Here is a 19,251-nt window from a genome sequence, read left to right on the forward strand (position 1 = left end):
CTCCTGTACTGTCACAGCTTTAACAATAGAACAAGACAAACAACACTATATATACTGAACAAAAATATAAATGCAACATGTAAAGTGTTGGTCCCATGTTGCATTTATATATTTTTATATATTTTTTAGGCGACGTGGCTGGGTAATATCTAACAATTTCACAACGTATACCCAATACACACAAATCTAAGTAAGGAATGGAATTAAGAATATATACATATATGGATTAACAATGACAGAGCGGCATGGACTAAGATACAGTAGAATATTATAGAATACAGTATATACATATGAGATGAGTAATGCAAGATAAGTAAACATTATTAAAGTGACTAGTGTTCCATTTCTTAAAGTGGCCAGTGATTTCTATAGGCAGCAGCAGCCTCTAATGTGCTAGTGATGGCTATTTAACAGTCTGATGGCCTTGAGACAGAAGCAGTTTTTCAGTCTCTCAGTCCCAGCTTTGATGCACCTGTACTGACCTCGCCTTCTGGATGATAGCGGGGTGAACAGGCAGTGGCTCGGGTGGTTGATGTCCTTGATGATCTTTTTGGCCTTCCTGTGACATCGGGTGCTGTATGTGTCCTGGAGGGCGGGTAGTTTGCCCCCGGTAATGCGTTCGGCAGACCGCACTACCCTCTGGAGAGCCTTGCGGTTGCGGTCGGTGCAGACAGGATGCTCTCAATTGTGTATCTGTAAAAGTTTGTGAGGGTTTTAGGTGCCAATCCAAATTTCTTCATCCTCCTGAGGTTGAAGAGGCTCTGTTGCGCCTTCTTCACCACACTGTCTGCGTGGTGGACCATTTCAGTTTGTCAGTGATGTGTATGCCAAGGACCTTGAAGCTTTCCACCTTCCCCACTGCGGTCCCGTCAATGTGGATAGGGGGGTGCACCCTCTGCTGTTTCCTGAAGTCCACAATCATCTCCTTTTTGTTTTGTTGACGTTGAGTGTGAGGTTATTTTCCTGGCACCACACTCCCAGAGCCCTCACCTCCTCCCTGTAGGCTGTCTCGTCATTGTTTGTAATCAAGCCTACTACTGTTGTGTCATCTGCAAACTTGATGATTGAGTTGGAGGCGTGCTTGGCCACGCAGTCATGGGTGGAAAGGGAGTACAGGAGGGGGCTGAGCATGCACCCTTGTGGGGCCCCAGTGTTGAGGATCAGCGAAGTGGAGATGTTGTTCCCTACCTTCACCACCTGGGGGCGGCCCATCAGGAAGTCTTGGACCCAGTTGCACAGGGCAGGGTTCAGACCCAGGGCCTTGAGCTTAATGATGAGCTTGGAGGGTACTATGGTGTTGAATGCTGAGCTATAGTCAATGATCAGCATTCTTACATAGGTATTCCTCTTGTCCAGATGGGATAGGGCAGTGTGCAGTGTGATGGCGATTGCATCGTCTGTTGTTCTATTGGGGCGGTAAGCAAATTGAAGTGGGTCTTAGGGTGACCGGTAAGGTAGAGGTGATATGATCCTTTACTAGTCTCTCAAAGCACTTCATGATGACAGAGGTGAGTGCTACGGGGCGATAGTCATTTAGTACAGTTACCTTTGCTTTCTTGGGTACAGGAACAATGGTGGCCAACTTGAAGCATGTGGGGACAGCAGACTGGGATAGATTGTATATGTCCGTAAACACACCAGCCAGCTGGTCTGGGCGTGCTCTGAGGACGCAGCTAGGGATGCCGTCTGGGCCGGCAGCCTTGCGGGGGTTAACATGCTTAAATGACTTAACCACGTCGGCCACGGAGAAGGAAAGCCCACAGTCCTTGGTAATGGGCCGCGTCAGTGGCACTGTGTTATCCTCAAAGCGGGCAAAGAAGGTGTTTAGCTTGTCTGGAAACAAGACGTCGGTGTCGGCGATGTGGCTGGTTTTCCTTTTGTAGTCCGTGATTGTCTGTAGACCCTGCCACATACGTCTCGTGTCTGAGACGTTGAATGGCAACTCCACTTTGTCTCTATACTGATGTTTTGCCTGTTTAATTGCCTTGCGGAGTGAATAGCTACACTGTTTGTATTCCGCCATATTCCCAGTCACCTTGCCATGGTTAAATGCGCTGGTTTGCGCTTTCAGTTTTGCGCGAATGCTGCCATCTATCCACCGTTTCTGGTTAGGGTAGGTTTTAATAGTCACAGTGGGCACAACATCTACTATAAACTTCCTGATAAACTCAGTCAATGTTTCAGTGTATTCGTTGAAATAATTTTCGCAAGCTACCCGGAACTTATCCCAGTCCGCGTGATCAAAACAATCTTGAAGTGTGGATTCCGATTGGTCAGACCAGCGTTGAATAGTCCTTAGCACGGGTACTTCCTGTTTTAGTTTCTGCCTATAGGAATGGAGTCGTGGTCAGATTTGCCGAAAGGAGGGCGGGGGAGGGCCTTATAAGCATCCCGGAAGTTAGAGTAGAAATGGTCGAACTTTAGCAGCCCGAGTACAACAGTCGATATGTTGATAGAACTTCGGCAGCCTAGTCCTCAAATTTGCTTTGTTAAAATCCCCAGCTACAATAAATGCAGCCTCAGGATATGTGGTTTCTTTGAGGGCTTGGTATTGGCTTGAGGGGGGGGATATACACGGCCGTGACTATAACCGAAGAAAATTATCTTGGGAGATAATACGGTCGGCATTTGATTGTGAGGTATTCTAGGTCGGGTAAACAAAAGGACTTGAGTTCCTGTATGTTACTACAATTACACCATGAGTCGTTAATCATGAAATACACACCTCTGCCCTTCTGCTTCCCGGAGAAATATTTATTTCTGTCAGCGCGATGAACTGAGAACCCATCTGGCTGGACCGATTTCGACAAAATATCCAGAGAGAGACATGTTTTCGTGAAACAAAGTATATTACAGGTCCTGATGTCTCTCTGGAAATAAATCCTTGCCCTGAGCTCATCGACTTTGTTATCAAAAGACTGAACTTTAGCGGGTAGTATGCGCGCCTCCTAAGTCGAACCTGCAGGCCGCTTCGAGTGCCTCTCCTCCGCCGGCGACGTTTTGGGTTAGCCGCTGGAATCAGTTCAATTGCCCTGGGGAGAGCAAACAAAGGATCTGCTCCGGGAAAGTCGTATTCCTGGTCGTAATGCTGGTAGTTCTGGTGAGTTACTGCCGCTATGATATCCAATAGTTTTTCCCGGCTGTATGTAATGATACAAAACACTTTCTGAGCTAATAATGTAAAAAATAATACATAAAAAAACAAAATAGAAAAGTTTCCTAAGATCTAGTCGTGAGGCCACTATCTTCGTCGGCGCTACCATAAGCACCTCCATTGTTTTAGAGCATTTGGCAGTATGTCCAACTGGCCTCACAGCCACAGACCACGTGTAACCTCCCGAGTGGTGCAGTGGTCTAAGGCACTGCATCGCAGTGCTAGCTGTGCCACTAGAGATCCTGGTTCGAAACCAGGCTCTGTCGTAGCCGGCCGCGACCGGGAGACCCATGGGGCGGCGCACAATTGGCCCAGCGTCGTCCAGGGGAGGGGAGGGAATGGCCGGCAGGGATGTAGCTCAGTTGGTAGAGCATGGCGTTTGCAACGACAGGGTTGTGGGTTTGATTCCCACGGGGGGCCAGTATGAAAAATGTTTATAATGTATGCACTCACTAACTGTAAGTCGCTCTGGATAAGAGCGTCTGCTAAATGACTAAAATGTCAAATGTAACCACGCCAGCCCAGGACCTCCACATCCGGCTTCTTCACCTGCGGGATCATCTGAGGCCAGCCACCCGGATAGCTGATTAAACTGAGGAATATTTCTGTCTGTAATAAAGCCCTTTTGTAGGGAAAACTGATTGGCTGGGCCTGGCTCCCCAGTGGGTGGGCCTGTGCCCTCCCAGGCCCACCCATTGCTGCGCCCCTGCCCAGTCATGTGAAATCTATAGATTAGAATTGATTTAAATGGACTGATTTCCTTATATGAACTGTAACTCAGTAAAGTCGTTGAAATTGTTGCATGTTGCATTTATATTTTTGTTCAGTATAGATACAGTATCTCACCACCCCATCCCCCGCTATCTCTCCCCCCTCTCCCTCTATCTCTCCGTATCATCCTCTCATTAAACATCCAGTCGCCTGAGTGTACCCCATAGATGTATCTTAAAGTGGAGTATGTTTCCTGAGAGGTAGTTGGCCAGCTCAACCACTTCCTGTGACAATTATGGATGCCTTCCCCCTCTCTCCATCTCTGTTGCCTCTCTCTGTGTTTGTGTCTCTCCCTCCCCTTCGTTCTCTCTTGCTCTCTCGCTCTCTCTCTTTCTCTCTGAGTATCTCTGTCCCCTCTCTCTGTGTCTGTGTCTCCCTCTCTTTCGCTCTCTCTCTCCCCGAGTATCTATATCCCCTCCCTCTGTGTCTGCGTCTCTCTCTCTAACTCCCTGACTCTTTTGGCGCGGGGAGTTTAGGCACTCGCTCGCTCCTCCGCTCTGTGGAATTCAGGGATTGTAAAACAGAAACGATGCATCAGCACATTCAGACTGAGTCACTCAAACCCAGAGCACCGTGGCTTGTATTGAATCACCAGGCTGGTGCCATCTGCTGGACTGATATAGACCTAGGGTGCATTTCTCTTGTCCAAGCTGGCTTCCTCTCCATGATCTGAAAGCACAGGCTGAGTGCAATATGGAAAAAGCTTTCAATTAGGGAAGATGGAGGAGAGGAGACCATGCCACATTAGACTGAGATGCACCCTAAACACTAACACTTAGGGCTGGGTGATATATCGTGTATACCGGAATGGATCCACATACCGGTATGGATTTTTATCACTGAGTGTTTGTATTAATGTCTAATATTTCCATTACCAATGTAGTTTCTTCCATACAACATGAGTAAAGACCGTTCACTTCTCTAAAATCTACAGTTTGTCCATTTCAACTATACAGATCATCACCTTGTTTCTTGATAAAGAAGTGGTATCCATGATATGCCAATGTTGGGAGTGTCATGTCTTGACTCCGACCCCCTTCTCTCTAAGGTGGTGATTAACTGTCCGATTGTGAAAGGCCTGAAGTACAATGAGGCCACGCCCAACTTCCACCAGTGGCGGGACGCGCGGCAGGTGTGGGGGCTCAACTTCGGCAGTAAGGAGGATGCCGCCCTCTTCGCCAACGGAATGGCCCACACACTGGAAGTGCTCAACTCCCTGGCAGACGCAGGTACTATTAGAATGGATCGTACATGCAGCCTCAACATACATGACAACATGCTTTGCAATACCTAAAGGCACAGCACTGTCTGAGAAAGAATTTAGAGAGATGCATGTGTGGAAACATGAGCATGGCTTGCATTTCACAGCTTTCTTCTTAAGTCATACTAAGAAAATCTCTTTCCCCTCTCTATCTCCAGGTTATGCTACCCTCCCCCGCCCAGTGTCAAATGGACCCTCCCCAGAGGAGCTGGAACAGCAGCGGAGGTACCAAGTGTGGGATATCCGGGGTGGGGTGGGGAGGGGGGAGAACAGTACACTCACCTTTACTACCAGATTGAGTTGTAATTAAGGGTCAATACAAGTATCAAGACAAGACAGCTTCGTATGACCAGAGTCCCACTGACCTGGTTTTACATAACCACACATGCACACTGACTCAAAGGATTTATCGGCATTAGCCTTACGCCGCTTAGCCCTCAGCCAGCCTCTTGAGGTCATAGGTTGAAAAGCTAAAGAAGGTCAACTCCTCTTTGACATCGAAATCCATTCTTTCCCACCAACTCCTCTCCCTGTGGACCCCATACTCGCCAAGGATACGCCCATCTTTACCCCTAATCTCATTTAGTCTAATGGGCAATATGACACACTGGGGAGGCTCTGGGATAGGCTGCCGAGTTTGTCCGTCAAATGGTGGTAGTAATGGTCACAGATATGAGTGTCAAGCTGGTGCCAACGGAGAAGACCGACATCTTACGAGTTCCAACTCCTTTGCTATATAGTGACTTTTATCGTGTATATATTTCCTTTTATTTGTACAGAAAGTTCATACTATTATCACATATGACCGCCAAGCACTTCTGGACATCAGATTGACAGTTACTAACCTCGATTTTGACTTCAAATACGACTTCAACTCCGACTCAGCTGTTCCACTGTTCATACCGGACCCTATTACCGTTGTTCCATGGGCTACCAAAATGCTGCAGGCGTAGACACGGGAGACGAGGCTGAGTTCTGGTAAAATTGAGGCGAATAGAAAACCGAACGGCGCTCCCCTCCGTTTTATTGGCAAATGTCCAGTCACTCAAGAAAAAGATGGTAGACTCTCGAACGAAGCTCATCCATCAGAGAGACTTGAAAAGCTGCAATATGTCTTACTGAAACGTGGCTGGATGATGACGCTATGCACGTAGTACTCGGTGGATTCTCCATGCAGCGGCAGGATCGGACGGTGGCTTCGGGGAAGTCGAAAGGAAGTGGAGTGTTTTTTCATAAATAACAACTGGTGTGCTGCTTCAAGTGTGAAGGAAATCTTTAGCTTTTGCTCACCTGATATAGAATACCTCATGGTAAGCTACAGACCATTTGATCTACCAAGAGTTCTCATCTGTAATTATCATGGCTGTCTACATCCCTCCGCAAGCAAACACCACTCTGGCACTCAACGAACTGTATGGGGCCATAAACAAAAAAGAAACCGCTCACCCAGAGGCAGCGTTTCTGGTGGGCAGAGACTTTAACGCGGGGAGACATAAACCTGTCCTACCTCACTTCTACCAACATGTAACCAGCGCCACTAGGGGCGCTATAACTCTAGACCACTTTTATTCTACCCACAGAAGTGCATACAAGGCCCTCCCTCGTCCTCACTTCGGCAAATTTGACCATGACTTCATTCTCCTGCTTCTTTTTTACAAACAAAAGCTCAAACAGAAGTACCAGTGATGCGCTCAATATGAAAGTGGTCGGATGAAGCAGACGCGAGGCTACAAGACTGTTTTGCTAGTACAGACTGGGATATGTTCCGGGATTCATCCAATAGCATTGACGAGTTTACCACAACAGTCACGGGCTTCATCAATAAGTGCATAGACGATGTCGTCCCCACAGTGACTATAAGAACATATCCATACCATAAACCATGGATTACAGGCAATATCCACGCTGGGCTATAGCTACCCGCTTACAAGGAACAGGACACAGACATGGACGCATACAAGAAAGCCCACTACGACCTCTGACGAGACATCAAACATGCAAAAGGACAATATAGAAGGAAGGTGGAATCCTATTACACCGGCTCCAACGCTCGTCGTATGTGGCAGGGCTTGCAGACGATAACGGATTACAAAAGGAAACCCAGCCATGAGTTGCCCAGCGACGCAGAACTCCCAAACAAGTTAAATACCTTTTTTATGCTCATTTCGAGGCATATAACACTGTGCCTTGCGTGAAAGCCCCTGTTTTCCGGATGACTGTGTGATCTCGCTCTCCGTGGCTGATGTGAGCAAAATGTTTAAACAGGTTAACAAACACAAGGCTGCCGAGCCAGTCGGAATACCAGGGGATGTTCTCAAAGCATGCGCAGACCAGCTTGCAAGTGTCTTCACAGACATTTTGAATCTCTCCTTGTCCCAGTCTGTAATCCCAACATGTTTCAAGTTGACCACCATTGTCTCTGTTCCCAAGAGCTCTAAGGTATCCTGCCTAAATGACTATCGCCCTGTAGCACTCACATCTGTAATGATGAAGTGCTTTGAAAGGCTGGTCATGACACACATCAACACCATCATTCCAGACACCCTAGACCCACTCAAATTCACATACTGCCCCAACAGATCCACAGATTACGCAATCTCAATTGAACTTTACACTGCCGTCTCCCACCTGGATAAGAGGGGAAATAACTGTGAGAATGCTGTTCATAGACTACAGCTCAGCGTTCAACACCATAGTCTCCTCCAAGCTCATCACCAAGCCAAGGACCCTGAGACTGAACCCCTCCCTCTGCAACTGGATCCTGGACTTCCTGACTGGCCGGCCCCAGGTGGTGAGGGTAGGTAACAACACCTCCACCACGCTGACCCTCAACATGGGGGTCCCTCAGGGGTGTGTGCTTCGTCCCCTCCTGTACTCCCTGTTCACCCACGACTGCGTGTCCACCATCATCAAGTTTACTGACGACACGATGGTGGTAGGCCTGATCACCGATGGCGATGAGACTTAGCAATGTGGTGCCAGGTCAACAACCTCTCTCCCCTCAACGTCAGCAAGACAAAGGAGCTGATCATGGACTACAGGAGAAAGAGAGCAGAGCACGCCCCCATCCACATTGACGGGGCTGTTGTGGATTGGGTCGAGAGCTTCAAGTTCCTTAGCGTCCACATCACTAAGGACTTAACATAGTACACACACCCGCCCAGTCGTGAAGAGGGCACGACAGCGCCTCTTCCCACTCAGGAGGCTGAAAAGATTTGGCATGGGCCCTCGGATCCTCAAAAAGTTCTACAGCTGCACCATTGAGAGCATTCAGACTGGTTGCATCACCGCTTGGTATGGCAAATGCAACGCCCTTGACCGCAAAGCACTACAGAGGGTGGTGCGGACAGCCCAGTACATCACTGGGGCGTTGCATTTGTACATCACTGGGGCGTTGCATTTGTACATCACTGGGGCGTTGCATTTGTACATCACTGGGGCGTTGCATGGTGTGTACCATATACAGTGAGGGGGAAAAAGTATTTGATCCCCTGCTGATTTTGTACGTTTGCCCACTGACAAAGACATGATCAGTCTATAATTTTAATGGTAGGTTTATTTGAACAGTGAGAGACAGAATAACAACAAAACAATCCAGAAAAACGCATGTCAAAAATGTTATGAATTGATTTTCATTTTAATGAGGGAAATAAGTATTTTACCCCTCTGCAAAACATGACATAGTACTTGGTGGCAAAACCCTTGTTGGCAATCACAGAGGTCAGACGTTTCTTGTAGTTGGCCACCAGGTTTGCACACATCTCAGGAGGGATTTTGTCCCACTCCTCTTTGCAGATCTTCTCCAAGTCATTAAGGTTTTGAGGCTGATGTTTGGCAACTCGAACCTTCAGCTCACTCCACAGATGTTCTATGGGATTAAGGTCTGGAGACTGGCTAGGCCACTCCAGGATCTTAATGTGCTTTTTCTTGAGCCACTCCTTTGTTGCCTTGGCCGTGTGTTTTGGTCATTGTCATGCTGGAATACCCATCCACGACCCATTTTCAATGCCCTGGCTGTACCCAAGATTTGACGGTACATGGCGCCGTCCATCGTCCCTTTGATGCAGTGAAGTTGTCCTGTCCCCTTAGCAGAAAAACACCCCCAAAGCATAATGTTTCCACCTCCATGTTTGACGGTGGGGATGGTGTTCTTGGGGTCATAGGCAGCATTCCTCCTCCTCCAAACACGGCGAGTTAAGTTGATGCCAAAGAGCTCGATTTTGGTCTCATCTGACCACAACACTTTCACCCAGTTCTCCTCTGAATCATTCAGATGTTCATTGGCAAATTTCAGACGGGCCTGTATATGTGCTTTCTAGAGCAGGGGGACCTTGCGGGCGCTGCAGGATTTCAGTCCTTCACGGCGTAGTGTGTTACCAATTGTTTTCTTGGTGACTATGGTCCCAGCTGCCTTGATCATTGGCAAGATCCTCCCGTGTAGTTCTGGGCTGATTCCTCACCTTTCTTACGATCATTGCAACTCCACGAGGTGAGATCTTGCATGGAGCCCCAGGCCGAGGGAGATTGACAGTTATTTTGTGTTCCTTCCATTTGCGAATAATCTCACCAACTGTTGTCACCTTCTCACCAAGCTGCTTGGCGATGGTCTTGTAGCCCATTCCAGCCTTGTGTAGGTCTACAATCTTGTCCCTGACATCCTTGGAGAGCTCTTTGGTCTTGGCCATGGTGGAGAGTTTGGAATCTGATTTATGGATTGCTTCTGTGGACAGGTGTCTTTTATACAGGTAACAAACTGAGATTAGGAGCACTCCCTTTAAGAGTGTGCTCCTAATCTCAGCTCGTTACCTGTATAAAAGACACCTGGGAGCCAGAAATCTTTCTGATTGAGAGGAGGTCATACTTATTTCCCTCATTAAAATGCAAATCAATTCATAACATTTTTGACATGCGTTTTTCTGGATTTTTTTGTTGTTATTCTGTCTCTCACTGTTCAAATAAACCTACCATTAAAATTATAGACTGATAATTTCTTTGTCAGTGGGCAAACGTACAAAATCAGCAGGGGATCAAATACTTATTTCCCTCACTGTACACACCATATACACACACTACATTGTCACTCCCACACACATTCAGATACACTACATACGACACACACACACATAACACACGTTTACACTCATTTGCTGCTGCTACTCTGTTCTTTATTTTACTCGTATTATTATATATCCTGATGCCTAGTCACTTTACCCTGCCTGTACATACAGCATCTACCTCAAATAGCTCGTACCTCTGCACATTGATTTGGTACTGGTACTCCCTGTATGTAGCTCCATTCTTGTGTATTTTATTTTATTTCTCTTGTGTTACTATTTTATTTTTAAACTCTGCATCATTGTGAAGGGCTCATAAGTGTTGTGACGTGACTTTCACTAATATGATGACTGTTATTTATAAAATCAACTAACTACGTTTAATTGTTACTTGATTAAATTGATCATGTAACAATTAACTCATTAGGATTTGGGGCACCACGGAATAAGTTGTTTATAGAGTTACCATCTCCCGAATTAAACTCTAAAAGGTCTTTACCTATCACTATGTATAAAACAGTCAACGTATCAGTCATTACCTCTTATCAGTCATCATTCTGAATGGTCGCAGAATTCTTGGATCCGCAAGAACCCCAGCTTTACGTATGATTCAGCACTACACAAATTGGCTTAATTATTTATTTACTAGCTAACTAGTAAGGCTCTGATTGTCCACCAGAGGTCACAATGTCCTTCTTCTTTGTTCTGGCTTGTAGTTGAGTGTACTCAGAGCTGATACTCAGATGCACCAGTGATTGTCTGAGATGGGATTTTCTCCTTCCCCCTCGTGTGGTTAGTCAAAGTTCTAGATCACTTTACACGCACAGCTACAGACTGGCAATGTTCTGGTCTAGTGAGTTTATCTTTTTCACCTCGTGTTGAGATTCAAAGGTCTAACCATTTTAAGCTGTGTAGCCACAGCTCCACGCTTTCTGGTCTAATGTGAATTTCGTTACCAAGGCTTTTTATGCACTCTGGTGAAAGGGGCATTCCTACTTGCTGACACGGTCTCTGAGCTCACTCGGGGCGTGGCTACTGACTGCATAGCTTATATGAAAACCTATGATCTTGTTAGAAAACTAAAATCGCATTCCTATCTTACCAAAAATGCTTTCATCATTTTTCATTTCTTATACACAACATATTGGATGAAGACTTGCCAGATAGAATGTGTATAGTTTCCAAATTACAGTACTTTCTTGATACCATCCTTAATGACATCACAAAATAATAAACAATATGACATGATTATTCTTTAGATCCCCACTGACCATTCCCCACATTCTGATGTTGGAAATATTGATCCAGTGTTCACTTTTTGGACGTAAAAGTTTGCAAAAGTCTTCTGGAGTCAAAACACATTCCTTTACCAATACTGAGAGGCAAGGGAGAGATTCCCCTCCTGCCTAATTTACAACCGAGTGTTAAGGTGTCAAAACCGGCCCAGCCCCCCTTCCCCTCTTCTGTGGGTGAGAGGGTATGGTTGTTGTCAGCCATTTGCCAAGCTAACCTGAGGCCTTTGGATCCTCAGCCAGGAGAGTCATGATATAAGAAAACATTTCACAGTAAAGTCTACACCAGCCCTCAGTCAACCAACAGTGCTTTAAAGTGTGTGGCAGCAGCAGCTCTTGTGGGCGACAATGTGCTGGGGTAGGGGACCTGGAGTGACCCAGATTAGGGCTTCTTGGGGATTAGGGCTTCTTGGCCAGATGTGGACTTTAATTTCAGTGCTGGACTAATCAGGAGCTCCTTCACCAACCCAGCATGGCCGCATAGTCAGCACAATTTAATAACAAATATGCTCTTCAGTCTAACACTGCTCCAGAGCCATTTATCACAATTAGACAGTGCCCACTGGGATTGTTTGAAAATGGTTGTTGCTTTAATTAAAGAATTGCTGGTACAGTTCACTTGCCATGTCATTAGTGTGGAAAGATTAAAACCAAAATGTAATTTCTCTGCCAGGCCACCTCTGGCAGGATACCTCCTTTTCAGGGAGGATGTGGTAACTTCCCATTCAGCCCTTCACCAGATACAACTTTGTTATATTATTTGTGCCTCTTAATCTGTTGACTGTTTGGGTGTGTTAATCCCCATGAGTTTTGACCCTGTAGGCTGGAGCAGCAGAGGCTGGAACAGCAGGAGAGAGAGAGGCAGGAGTGGGAGAGACTGGAGAGAGAGAGACAAGCTGCAACAGGTCAGAGGCACCATCTTGTGTCAAACAGCCACACTGACAGCAATACAGTTAGCCTTTTTGAACAAAGCCATTATTTTTTTTAACCCATTCTCTGAACGTAGTATACTCTGTGACAGTCTCTTACCTTTTTTATTTTTAGTGCCCACTCCCCCGGCTCCACCGTTGGCCCCCCCAGCACCTCCGGGCCCTCCTCCACCCCCCGGCCCTCCTCAGTCTGGGCCCCCTCCACCCCCTGGACCTCCTCCCCCAGGACCCCCGGCCGCAGGATCAGGACCCCCACCTGCCCCACCGCTGCCCTCCCCGGGAGGAGATGGGGGCCTAGGGGGAGGTGCAGGGGGCCTGGCGGCAGCCTTAGCCGGAGCCAAGCTCCGCAGAGTGGCCAAGGTGAGAGAGAGAAAAGAGAAAGAGTGGCCTCAGGATAAGAATTAGCATAACAATTGTTTTGTATCTGTTGTATCTATCTCCAAATTTATGCAACCACCATTCATTTCTGATTTGGACTTCAATGCCAATCATTTTGAATGCCGAGCCTCTCTGTTTTGTAGTGCTAGCTAGAGCTAAAGGTGGTGTAGCTCAGTTGGTAGAGCATGGCGTTTGCAACGCCAGGGTCGTGGGTTTGATTCCCACGGGGGGCCAGTATGAAAAAAAATAATGTATGCACTCACTAACTGTAAGTCGCTCTGGATAAGAGCGTCTGCTAAATGACTAAAATGTAAATGTAAAAATGTGTTGTGTCGATACTCTAACTGCTCCTGTGTCTTCTACTGCCCTCTGTAGGATGATAGTGGTAGTGGTGCTTTTGCTGCTGTTGCTGCTGCTGCTGCTGCTTCTTCTGCTGCAGCACCGGCTGCCAAGCCTGATCAAAGCCGCACCAGTGCCTCCATCGGTGGTGGTGGTGGTGGAGGAGGAGGCCTGATGGGTGAGATGGCATCCATCCTGGCACGGAGGTAGGTGGCACTGAAGAGCGCACTCCTATAAATGAACAGATCCATACACCCCAGTCTAGAGCGCTGTGTATGCCCCTCTATGGCTCTGATCTGGCTTAGTGAATCTTTAAGTGTTGTATCACGCTCTTACTCTCCTTTTATGTCTGTCTGTCTTGTTCAGGAAAAAAATGGCAGACGGTGGGGCTAAGCCACCTGCTAAGACATCAGATAATGTAAGTATTTGTTCATTTATTGGCCAACTATGTTGTGAATACATAATTGAACAATTTCCATGTAGTCAGAAAACACTCAAGTTTGTCTGGTCTAACTCTGTTTCCTGTCTCCCTACAGGGTGACTCAGAGTCTCAAGGCCAAACTGGTGAGAACTGCGTGTGTCTGTGTGCCAGTCTCTGTTTTGTTTGTACCTAGGAAGACAAATCTGCTTAATATTTGACTTTTATATTTTTTTGATTTAAAATATGCCTGTCTCCTTTTTAGACACTCTTGGAAGAAGACCTTGGGAGAAATCAGCCACTATGCCCAGGTAAGGTTTCAGCTTCCTATGCTCTCTCTGTGTCTGTAGTAAGAGCAGCCTGTGTGGACGTATGCCAGTCTCAGAATTCAAAGAGGTGTGTGTGTGTGTTGATGAATTGGTTGCTTCCCATTCTAAGAGCAGAGTGTGTGTCTCACAAACAGGAATAATGTCATCTCCAAGAGCATGGACTCCACCTCTCCCTTGCCCCAGGGTCCCAGGTACAAAGTCGCTCCCATGACAAGAAAACAGGACTGATGCTTTCCTGCTCTCCCTAGCATACCGTCCCACTTCCCTTCTCTCTGTCAGGTCAACAGGGACACAGCTTCAGAGCGTGGTGCTGGGCCATTGTACTGTTGACAGCACCACCTAGTGGAATGCAGAAGGCTATGACTACTGTGACAGCCTTTATCATCTCTGCTCAAAAAGCTGCAGGATTCCATTCTGATATGTGAATTGATATTTATTTATTTTATTTGTATTTATTTATTTGCACCAAAGAAAACAAGTGATAGACAACAATACAGATACAAAAATATATGTATTTTTTAAACGGTGTGCAGGTGAGGTTGGTAGCCCAAGGGCTTATATGAAAGCCACACCACAAAAAAACTATATACAATACATAAGTACAAAAATAAAAAAGGTTTGTAAAAACAGATAACAAAACCTACTAATTATAAATGTATAAATTAATTGATCAGTAATCACGATGTTTAGATGTTTCAAATCAAATTTTATTTGTCACATTCACGTGTTTAGCAGATGTTATTGCGGGTGTAGCGAAAGGCTTGTGCTTCTAGCTCCGACAGTGCAGTAATATCTAACAAGTAATATCTAACAATTTCACAACATATACCCAATACACACAAATTTAAGTAAGGAATGAATTAAGAATATATACATATATGGACAAGCAATGACAGAGCGGCATGGACTAAGATATAGTAGAATATTATAGAATACAGTATATACATATGAGATGAGTAGTGCAAAATATGTAAACATTATTAAAGTGACTGTGTGTGAGTGTATGAGAGTTAGGCTATATGGAGGAGATTACTGGTTAGTCAGGCTGACCCCCAGTTTTCGCTTGAGGTTATTGAGGGATGATGTTTTGGCAATGTGAAGATAAGCATTTCAGAGTATGGTACCTCTATAACTGATAGAGAATTGACTATGTGAGTTGGGGCAGTGGGGAGGGTGAAGGTTATCTTGTGTTTATATAGATGGATTTCAGATTGAACCTGGAGGAATCCATTGTAGGGTTTAGGTAAACTGTCTGGGAGGTATGAGTATTTGTAGATGAAAGTGCATAATTGGCGTACATTAATGTCGTAAATAGACAAAGGTGCAGGTGGAGCCAGGTAATTAGAGGAGGTGGCTAGTCTTGAGTAATTTGTGTAGGTAGGAGACATGTACTGGCCCAGACAATATTACAGTAAATGAGACATGGGTAAATTAAACTATAGTATAGAGTTAGGAAGCAAGCTTGATGAACCAAACCACTAATCTTTCTGATGATACCAACAGATTTCATCACTTTGCTGCAGACAAATTGAGTATGATCTTTCCAGGATAACGTTTCATCAATTAGAACTCCAAGGAATCTAGTGGACTTCCATTTCATTCCCACCAATTGAGATTATGGCTCTTTTTTTATATTTTCTTATTCATACTAGTGAATATATTAAAGTTTAATTTTTTTAAACCATTTTAAAGATAATTTGTTTATCTGGAACCATTCAGAAAATTTGACCATGTCTGAGTTGGCTTCATTAATTAGTGAATAAATTGTTCTCTATCATAAACATAACTATATAGCCAATGATATGTATAATCATGAAAACTGTAATAATGCAATTTAGAAAGTAATATTTAATCATCAAACGCTTTGGATATATCTAAAAAGATGCCAAGAGAGTTTCAATGTTGTTCAGGGTTGTAAAGAATTTTTCCACAAGTTGCAAAAGAGAGTAGTTTTTATGAAAACCATATTGGTGCTCATATAGACTACAGTGTTGAAACCATACTGGTGCTCATATAGAATACAGTGTTGCTTTAAATGTTTCAACTTTCTGTTATACACCAATTTTTCTAGGATTTTAGACAAACATGGTAGTACAGATATTGGGCGATAATTTGTAAAAGATCTTGGATCCCCAGATTTATAGAGGGGGATAACTTAGGCAATTTTCTAATCTTTAGGAACAATACCAGTTTGCATAGATTTGATGAAGATATACGTTAGAGGCTCAGTCGTCGAGGAAGACACTGATTTCACCAAAGAGGCACCAATCTCATCATGACCTGCTGCTGATATCTTTAAGTTACCAATTACCTCCAACTCCATTACATTAGGAGGATCAAACTGAAGCAGAGAAGGGAAATGCCCTTTAATGTAATCCAATGGATTTCCATCAGTTTTCTCTATTTCCTTTGACAGAGAGGAACCCACATTCACAAAACAGGATCACTATAGGTCTTATTTTCAACAATAAATTGAGATGGCATAGTTGTAGATGGCTTTTTCTTATTCAACAGTTGATTGATGATTTTCCAAGTTGACTTTATATTATTTAAGGATTCTTGGAATTTGTTATCCCATGATGTAGTATAGAATGGAATGTTGTGTGTTTTGCCTGTCATTTCTGGACATGTTGGTGTGGTCAACAGTCAAATGTCATTGAAACTTTGAAAGCTAGCCTTGGGTTTTCCACAGAATGTGGTTTTGTATGTGTTGTGCTTCCTGAGGCCTCTTTGGCGGTGCTATGGTGATGGGTTGGATTGACAGCGTAGGTTGTCACAGTGACTGTTTGATCTTAATCAGTCTCTCCCTTTCTCTCTCTGCCTCCCCTACCCACTCGCTTTCTTTTCCCCCCATCGCCACACCTCATCCAGGGTGAAGCATGCAGGTGGTAGTAATGATGCTGGAGGTAGTGAAGAGACCGATATGGAGAGGATTAAACAGGTAAATATTATTTTCTGCTGCACCTCTAATGCCAAGACTAGTAAAGACATATAATCATATGCAATACTAAGACTGTAAATGATCAAATGTTTTGGTTGCTTCCTGCAGGAGATTCTTGACGAGATGCGAAAGGAGTTACAAAAAGTCAAGGAGGAGATAATCGGGGGTGAGACTGCAGATATTTGTTTTGGGCCACAACCATGTTTCACACAGAGACTGATCTAATGACATTTGTATAAAAGTCTAAAGTAAGTGGGGGGAAAAGAACAAAGGCACTACTTTTCTTTGTCAGATGTTGTATTGATTGTTTCTTGTCTCTTTCCTGTTCCACAGCCTTTATTGAGGAGCTACAGAAGAGGGGCTCCACATAGTTCTGCTAGAGTGGCGGGTGGAATGGATAGAGGAGGTTATGGCCCTGTATGGACCTCTCCCCTGTCACCCCCTCCAGTGTAGCCCAGGGATTTTTATTTCTCTCCCTCACACATTCTCACATTCACACACCTACATAACTGCACACGAAACGTACATGTTAACGCAGGGAACTGATTCACAACCACATTCAAACACAGGACTAGATCACCTGCTATCACCCCAGCTGCGATGACACCACCTCTCCTCGCACATCCCTTCTTGTATCCAACTTTTCCTTCATTTCATGAGAACCACTGCAGAGCACATAATCACGGCTGCTGTTGCTCTTACTCCTTGTCATGTACAGTTGTATCTCTCCCCCCATGTATCTGCCCCATAGAAATCCTGCTCCTACTCACTCCCTTCGTCAGACAGACCAGTGTTTTTACTGGGGTCTTCAGTATTCAGGGAAGAACATATCATTCATTCTTGTTACTTTAATGACAGAGTGGTTGGTTGGCTTTTGTAAGAATCCTCTTTAACCTGGCACAGCTTCAACCTCAAACACTGCCTTCAAATATAACATTTTAGATAACCCAAGACAACACAACATAGGCCTATCTTGAGAATGTGTGGTGACGGGAGGACACTACCAGATCGTTCAGGGACACCATGGTGGAGGGCTTTCATCCCCAGAACACACTACTTCCTGCAGGCCTGGTGCACAACAACAAGAGCTTATACTGCCCCACTGCCTTGAAGCAAGGTCTACCGCTCCCAAGTGGACTGCTCTGTCAATGGCCAAAAAAGAGACACTACACAAACTTCAATTCTACAGACTTGGATAAGTCAGAGGAAACATGCAAAGGGAATGTGATGGACTGCCCGGAGTGCCGTGAGGGAGAAGAGTGCTGTGGTTCTGAGCTATGGAGGGAATCCTAGTTCTTTCTGCATTACACTTGGCCCGGAGAAAGTATATTTTGTGCCACTTGCACTCTCATCTTTACCTTCTGCTCAAAATGAGACACTAATCATTGGCCACTGCAGTGGTCCTAAACTGTACTGTTTTTTCTTTTGTTTTCAGGTGTGTTTTCTAACTACATTGAAATATATAAATTAATAAAATGGCCATGACTAAGTCAATTAATTGGCCATGACCAACTGCCTTGGAGTGTGTGTATGTATGTATGTATATGTGTGTATATATATATATATATATACACACACATCTATATATATTTGTTTTGAGGGAAAATGTTAGCAAAACTGTGATGCTGTTTTCTATTTTAATTGAGATGACTGGTGAATGGGGAATTGTTTTGATTGTTTTCTTTTTAAGATATGTTATTTTGGGTTACTGTTGTTTTTTTTCTAATAGAGTATAAGCTTTTTACACTGAAATATAAATAAAACAACATAGAGACACTGGATTAAATATGCCTTTAGTCAAATACAGCTGCTTCTTGTAATGCATCAGGGTCTTGGGTCTTTCCTTTTGTTGGTCTTTCTGTTGAAGCTCATTTAAATCATTTTTAAACCTTAAATATTTTCAGGATATTCTGGCTGTCAATGCATTGAATGGAATGACGATGATGTGCATGTATTCAATATAGCTCAAATGCATTTATGAACATTTTGAATAGAAAAGAATGACATGTATTCATATTTAGATATGTTCAATATGACTCATCAGCATAGGGGTGGGGGATTTAGGAATGTTTCTCTGGTTTTTGTTCCTTCCAGATTGAGGGATCAAACGGCTTTTGTTATTAAAGTGGGATGCTTGGGACGACCCAACTAAAACGGTTAGGTTAGGGTTATGGTCAGGGTTAGAACTATGGTTAGGGTAGGATCCCACTTACGATCTATTGGGATCAAATGGTACAATGATTCAGACAGGACATACATGAGACCGTACAGGACATTACGCATGCTACAGGACAGTAGCATGGAAGATAGAATAGCACCTATGAGTTTAGAATTCATTTCATGACTAAAATCAATCATTCTAGAGCTGAGACCCTGTGACAGACA

General features: G+C 44.6%; 1 protein-coding gene across 2 annotated transcripts in view; it reads left to right on the top strand.

Moving 5' to 3' along the window:
* The window catches only part of LOC121558635 (vasodilator-stimulated phosphoprotein), a 33,162-nt gene extending 14,510 nt beyond the window's left edge, over positions 1-18,652 (top strand). The window contains exons 3-14 of one of the 2 annotated variants that reach the window (XM_041872050.2): positions 4,974-5,154; positions 5,345-5,411; positions 12,355-12,437; positions 12,577-12,821; positions 13,215-13,384; positions 13,545-13,596; positions 13,715-13,742; positions 13,862-13,907; positions 14,060-14,116; positions 16,797-16,866; positions 16,975-17,032; positions 17,200-18,652. In XM_041872050.2, coding sequence (XP_041727984.1) covers positions 4,974-5,154; positions 5,345-5,411; positions 12,355-12,437; positions 12,577-12,821; positions 13,215-13,384; positions 13,545-13,596; positions 13,715-13,742; positions 13,862-13,907; positions 14,060-14,116; positions 16,797-16,866; positions 16,975-17,032; positions 17,200-17,237 — 1,095 coding nt within the window. In that variant the 3' untranslated portion in view covers positions 17,238-18,652. The remainder of the gene's footprint in view (positions 1-4,973; positions 5,155-5,344; positions 5,412-12,354; positions 12,438-12,576; positions 12,822-13,214; positions 13,385-13,544; positions 13,597-13,714; positions 13,743-13,861; positions 13,908-14,059; positions 14,117-16,796; positions 16,867-16,974; positions 17,033-17,199) is intronic. The other variant, XM_041872056.2, reaches the window with a different exon arrangement.
* The last annotated feature ends 599 nt before the right edge of the window (positions 18,653-19,251 follow it).

This window comes from Coregonus clupeaformis, chromosome 5, assembly GCF_020615455.1.
Source record: "Coregonus clupeaformis isolate EN_2021a chromosome 5, ASM2061545v1, whole genome shotgun sequence".
NCBI lineage: Eukaryota > Metazoa > Chordata > Actinopteri > Salmoniformes > Salmonidae > Coregonus > Coregonus clupeaformis.